The sequence below is a fragment of the Lactuca sativa genome, chromosome 8, assembly GCF_002870075.4.
Source record: "Lactuca sativa cultivar Salinas chromosome 8, Lsat_Salinas_v11, whole genome shotgun sequence".
In the NCBI taxonomy this organism is placed as follows: Eukaryota; Viridiplantae; Streptophyta; class Magnoliopsida; order Asterales; family Asteraceae; genus Lactuca; species Lactuca sativa.
The window spans coordinates 45,222,420-45,229,526 of NC_056630.2; the positions used below are offsets into that span (position 1 = coordinate 45,222,420).

The 7,107-nt window shown below is 29.6% G+C and overlaps 1 protein-coding gene across 1 annotated transcript; it reads right to left on the reverse strand.

Moving 5' to 3' along the window:
- Positions 1–2,044: 2,044 nt before the first annotated feature.
- On the reverse strand, positions 2,045–2,958 carry LOC111884815 (uncharacterized). Its single transcript, XM_023881116.3, has 3 exons — positions 2,813–2,958; positions 2,559–2,738; positions 2,045–2,458 (listed from the first exon to the last, which is right to left on the reverse strand). The coding sequence occupies exons 2-3, from the start codon at positions 2,673–2,675 to the stop codon at positions 2,045–2,047; spliced, it is 531 nt and encodes a 176-aa protein (XP_023736884.3). The 5' UTR covers positions 2,676–2,738; positions 2,813–2,958.
- Between the last annotated feature and the right edge of the window lie 4,149 nt (positions 2,959–7,107).

Below are 7,107 nucleotides of genomic sequence, written 5' to 3' on the forward strand. Positions count from 1 at the left end.
TCGGCCCGTTCAGCATACTTTGATTGTATCGACGTGGTGGTTAACTCAATTATCGTTGTTATAGGAAACTCATGTGAGGATATAATTTGCAAAATTTCAGGGACGTCAATCGATTTAACATTGTAACGTATTTTTGGGAAAAATGCTTTTGTCCATTTTGAAATTGGTATATCGTCAAGCTAGTAAATTGGACTCATAAGCAAGGTGCAGAAAGGTGGTTTCCTACATGTACTTTGCAACCTTTCTAAACACAAGTAAAAATCATCAACGCTATATGCATTGCATGACTTCCAAAACAACGATTCGACTTCCGTACTGTTATGTCCGATATACTCACGTATCTTTCGAACTATATCTTTAGGACAATATCCATGATAGGAATCCGGGTAGGCACTCTGAACACCAAAGTCTATGTTATCACACAGGTTGCTTATGAAACCAACCTCTATGTCCTCACCTAAACAATCTCTTAACCTCATCATGAACCATCTCCATGATTCTTCACACTGTAAGGTTCCCAAACCAATTGCTAAGAGTAGTGGTTCATGATTTCCATCTAAAGCCACTGCGAAGTACATTGTTGTCAGAAAGCTCCCAAGAAGGGGTAAATAACCCATATATATTAGCGGTATCATGCACCTAAGGAAGGTACGAATCTACATAAAAACGAACACATATTAGTGATAAGTAAAAACTAATCGAGATACATTACCATGAAATATTATATAACTCAATAAAAGAAGTATGTTATACCACACAACCTAAAGCCACAAAATAGAATTGAAAGCGGTTGGTATCGGTTTTCTTAATGGCTGTGAAGGTATTAGGATTTGTTCTTTGAAGGTTATGCAAGAAAATTGGTAGTTGAGAAAAGGTTCTTTCGCTGTAACTACTCATTTTCAATACCGATGATAGTGCTCTACAATCATCACACAAATGCAATATGAAACAAATGCAATTATAAATAGAAAATATTGTATCTCTACTAATCAAAATTCATAGTTTAACCTTTTAAATTCATAGTCAAACCAGTTCATTTCATAGTCAAATTTCACTGACCGACATGACAATACTACATAATGTACTTGTCTGCATTTCGTAGTTCAACTTTTTGAATTCATAGTCAAACCAGTTCATTTCATAGTCAAATTTCACTGACCGACATGACAATACTACAGAATGTACTTGTCTGCATTTCGTAGTTTAACTTTTTTAATTCGTAGTCAAACTAGTTCATTTCATAGTCAAATTTCACTGACCGACATGACAATACTACAGTATGTACTTGTCTGCATTTCGTAGTTTAACTTTTTGAATTCATAGTCAAACCAGTTCATTTCATAGTCAAAAAGAATTGTCTGTAATTTGATTTCTTCTATAAATGGGTGTCACTCAGTATGAAAAATTTAACTGAGAAAGTAACTCCGATTTAAAAGAAAAAGAAGGCTAATGGCATACTACAATTGTGGAGGAGAACGTATCGTTAGGATTTCGGGTACAGCTAAAAACCCAGGAAGATTGTTTTACGCTTGCCCATATTTGGTATCATGTTGTTAACGTCATTCAAATTTAAACCCTCGTGTTTACATCACAAAAATTTATATTCTTACTGTCAATATTAAATTTAACAGGGACTAAAATGCGGGTTTATCAGTTGGGTTGATGAAGAGAATGACCAATCATCTATGGTAATAGCTAAAGTAGCTAATTCTAATAAGTTCTTTCAATCAGAAAATAAGAAGTTAAAGATAGCGTTGGTTTATAGTTGGGTGTTATTCTTGGCAGTTCTTGTTTACAAGTTGTAAGCTTTTCAATATTGTTTTTATGGTTTTGAAGTTGTTAGGTCAATAAATTGTTGTATTTGTAACGTTAAAACAAATGTTGTAGTCGTTCTTATGTTGTATGTATTGATAAGTAATTAGTAGGTCATTAATTTGTTGTAATTGTCGTAACGTTATATTTTTTGCCATCCGTTGAGTAAACTGTAAAAATAAACTAAAAATCAAATCCAACATTAATTTATATATACAATTATATAATCCAACTACATACGACCAAGACTAGACCCCCAAGTAATTTTTGCCATCCGTAGACGGAACTCTAAAGCTGCGTTCTTTGGGTCAATAAGAACACGTATTGGTTGACCTGAAACCAATTGCTCCATAAACATACAAACAAAAACACCGCAATCTCCCAAATGACTACTTTGTTGGGGAACATTTTCTTCATAAATGAATTGCATATTCAATGGAATCCTTGGGATGTTCCTCCGGGCCCAATACTTAATCTTGTCCAAATAATTTGCCACCCGACGTTCAAATTTGGAAAAGATTCCTTCAGATTTGAATTTTTCATAAGCCCCTCTACCAAGACTGTCATAAATATGCACTTCCATTGACGCTAATCGTAGTTCCCCAAATAGCCAATGATTAGGGGATGAATGAATCGGCAATAAGACCTGTATAAGGATCAGAAAATGAAATTATGTTTATTTACATCACAATACAAAAACATAACAAAAAAACGATATTATTTTCAATATAAACAATTAAGTTTACCGTATCAACATCCCACCAAGCAACCATGAAGTTGGGGTACGTAGCAATACCAGCCATAAACGCCCTCCAGTCCTGTCCTTCTTCCAAAGCATGAGAAACAAAAAAATTTGGAGGCATTATTGTATGTCGGTCGCTCTCAAACCGTCTCTCCTTCAATAGTCGGTACCAAATGGTTATATGCTGCACACATGATAGTTTTGTTATTGACTAAAAAACAATTAACTTTTAAAATAATTAATTAACAATTAATTTACCGCTGACTCCAACCATCCGTCGTGTGTATGCCCAAACAATGAGCTCCAAAAATCTCTATCTAACACGAAATTAAACAAACGATGCTGGACATCATATGAATGAAATATATAATTTTGGATGACAACCACCAAAAACTGGAGGAGGAACGGGGCTTGTTGATTTGATATCAACCTTCTTTTTTGTTCTTTTTTTTTTGCTTCGGTGTCGTGTGCAACTAAAAACAATAATCAAATGTTTAAATCTATATCTTTCAGATAATTCACATAAACATAAAATCATCAGTTTATAAATAAAACGAATACCTCGGTGTAAGGAGGGCACAAATATTGTGATGGTTTTCGAGTCCTCGGTTTATCGGGTGTAACTTCTTTGCCATCATCATCATCAAAATAATCTACAATTCCCGTTATTATTAGTTCGTCTTCGTCCGGCACATCATCATCAAATTTGTTCCCCGCATTGTCATTCCTCTCCTCCCACTCCTACATTAAAAATAAAACTTTATACTTAATAACGAAATACACATAATTTAATAAGCAATAATATCTAATTAAACAAAATATTTATATTAATGTAACTATAAGAACCTCTTTAACTTCACTATAATCATTTACATCAAACACATCATCATCAAATTTGTTCACCGCATACTCATTCCTCTCCTCCAACACCTACATTAAAAATATAATTTTTTACTTAATAACGAAAGACACTTTATTAAAAAGTAATTATTAAAATCGTAAAGGTAATATCTATAACAACCTTGTCGTCTTGAATATCACCAAAAATATTTTCAGTTGTATTGTTTTTATTCATCACTTCATCTTGCACAACCTATATTTTCAAATATAAAATATGAACACATGTATTCATACATGTTAATAAAATTTAAAAATTAATGTAGCGTGTAACTAACCTGTTCATTATAATTTCTTTGTGACACTATCGGATCATCAAAACTAATGTCGTTCCAAGGTTGTTCAGTATTCACTGGACGACATACTAGACGAAGATTCGTCTTGTCTCCTAAAATGGTCCCGTACTGGGGATGGAACTGTTTTCCCTTCACCATATACATACTCTTGAAATGACATATAATAACAAGATGTCATCTCACCATCACCCGGTAACATGTTTTGTCTTGGTGGTTGCCCCTCCTAAAAAATTAAACATATTAAAAATGCATATAAAAGTATAATAATCAAGTTTATTAATAATAAACGAAATATTTTTAAACCTGCATCTTTGACCAAATCTTGTTCACGTCAACCCATTTCAATTTTTTTGTTCCACTCCATCGTTTCATCCGAGGCAAGTCTTTATTTTTTCTCGATGCAAATCCACATGCACGAACAGTCGGAATCATCTCATATATCCATATCTACAATTTTTTACAATTACAGTAATAAAAGTTAAAATTAAAATAAAAAACATAACAATAAAACAATTTAAATATAAGAAAATTTTTATAACCTTATTGGAGCCGTAAATCCTGAGACGGAGTACTTTAAAGTTTGACCACGCTCATAAAGTGATAAATAATTATGTATTTTGTTCCATATATCCTCAAGGTCAACATAAGTAAAATCCCAGAGATAGCTACCCCAAGCGAAGCTAACAAAACAAAAAAACAAAAATGATTATTATATAAATTATAACTTTAATAAAATAGAACTTTTAACGTAAACAAAATATACCTGTACCAGAGATCCAAATTCTCAGCCAAAAAAAATCAATCTTGTGGCACCTGATCATTAACTTCTTTACCCAAAAAACCTTCACACAAAATGTATATCAAACATACTCTAACTGCATCAACGTCGTCAAGTGCTAGGAATGTTCGATTTAAAATTAAATGTTTCAGGTCGCCGATTTTCACCGAACTATTAGTATGGTCCGGAAATAGCCGTTCACGCAATAAACATCTTTTTTTACTGCTTAATAATTTTTCCGACCCTTTTCTCCCAATGTTTTTTGGATACTCCCCAAAATTTAAGCCGATAATCAAACAAAACTTTTCCGGCCCATAAACCATTTTCGTATTGCCTACTTGAAAATATAATCGTTTTATTCCATCTGGAGATAAAACAGGGTCCGGCCGGATCTGATGAAGGAACATTTTATGAAACAATAATCGTCCCCTTGTAAACGAGGGACATCAATAAAATAACCAAAGACAGTATCTCTGAAAATGGCACGTCTGGCATCATCTAAAACTTCAAATACTTCCCATATGTTACCGCCCGAGCCTTTTAAGTTCGCAAAGGCTTTCGTATTGATAAAACTTAAATCATGCTGCAAAAAAAAACACAAAAACAAATTAGAGAACTAAAAAATATTTTGTTTTTAAAATATATGATTACGAACTGCAATAAGTACATAAACAGTTAGTAATGCAAATACAATTTCTTAATTACTAATATATATATTTCCGATAAAAAACAATAACATACACATATATAAACAATTTTCCAAGTTATACAACAAATATATTTACGATAAAAAACACTATCATACATAATTATAAAAACATTTTATTAAACAAATTTTCAACTTAAACGACAAATATATAAATAATTTTTATCTTTCTAATTAAAACTAACATTTTATAACCATATAAACAAACAATTTTTCAAATAAAACGACAACCAAATTAACAATTTCGCAAGTTATACGACAACTTTATACAAATTTTCAACTTATACGACAAACACAAATAATTTCTAACAATATATATACGACAAATTTTCAACTTATACAAATGTTATACTTATACGACAAATATATTTACAAACGACTATTTTGCACATACTATAATTTAACTATTTTTCACTTTATATAAACAATTATACGATAAGAATATACAAGTTTTCAGGTTATACAACAACTAAACAAACAACAAAAATAACAAATTGTAAACATTATCTACGCAGTCTCTACTTGTACATTCAAACAAACACTAACAAAATAGCTTTAAACATTAAAAGAGTTAAAATCTAACCATATTTGCGGGATTGTTGACATAATCCTCCATTTTCTTCAAAAACTAGCCAAAATTCTGAGAGAAGCCCAAAGATAGAGAGAGTTTTTGTGTAGAAAAGAGTGAAAAATGGAGAAAAAAAAACGTTTATATAGTCAAAAACAAGGGTATTTCGCAGATGAGGCTCCATTTCGCAGATGAAGCTTCTCATCTACGAAAGTACAAACACCTAAAGCACAGTTGTGCTTTAGGTGCTTGTACTTTCGCAGATGAGAAACTCATTTCGCAGATGGGGCATCTCCATCTGCGAAATCGTTGACTATTTTTGTAATTTCGATTTTTTTTTGGCTATTTTTGTAATGTCATTAGTGTAAATGGCTATTTTTGTCATTTTCTCATATTTTTTAACATTATGTGGTAAAATTGGTTTTTTTTTATAGGACCTACATATTTACATAGTCACGTTTTATTTTAAGATCAATATATATATATATATATATATATATATATATATATATATATATATATATATATATATATATATATATATATATATATATATATGTTGATGAGAAAATGACTTATTAAAGTAATTTTTATTGTTTGTTCATATTTAGACAATATTTTTTTATATATATTTGACTAGTTAATTTGGTATATTTATTCATATATTATAGTTATCTTAGGTAACAATGATAATATGTGAATACAATAACAAATTAAATTGTCAAATGTATACAAAAAAAATGTATAAATATTTAAAAAAAAAATAATCATCCTAATAAGTCATTTTTCATACTTTTAATAACGATTATATTTTTTATATTTGTTTGTATTATTTTTTCAAACATTATTTTTAAAGTATTCATAATGTCCTAAATATTAATTAAATATTGATTAATTCTAAACTTTACTTTTTAATTAATAAATATGTTTTTGTTTTATAAAATATTTTATATGGTCTCTTGTATTTTTTTTCTTTTGTTTTTAAACATATACAATATTTTTTACGTAACTAGTATCTGATAATAATATAAAATATATAAGAATAAGTATGGAGGCTTTTTAAAAAATATATTAAAAATATTGTGTAGCAAATAAAAAACAAAAAAAATCTATATAATATAAATGATTTAAAAGTATTACAACTTTTTAATACTTTTTATAAACTTTTAATTTTTTTATAAAACATTTTAAACTATATTTAAAGAAATTAATTTAAAATGTTATAAAAAAAACTATTAAATTGTCCTACAAAATCTGTGAAACACTTTAAAAATGTTGTAAAATAAAGTTTAGAAAATAATTGTATGA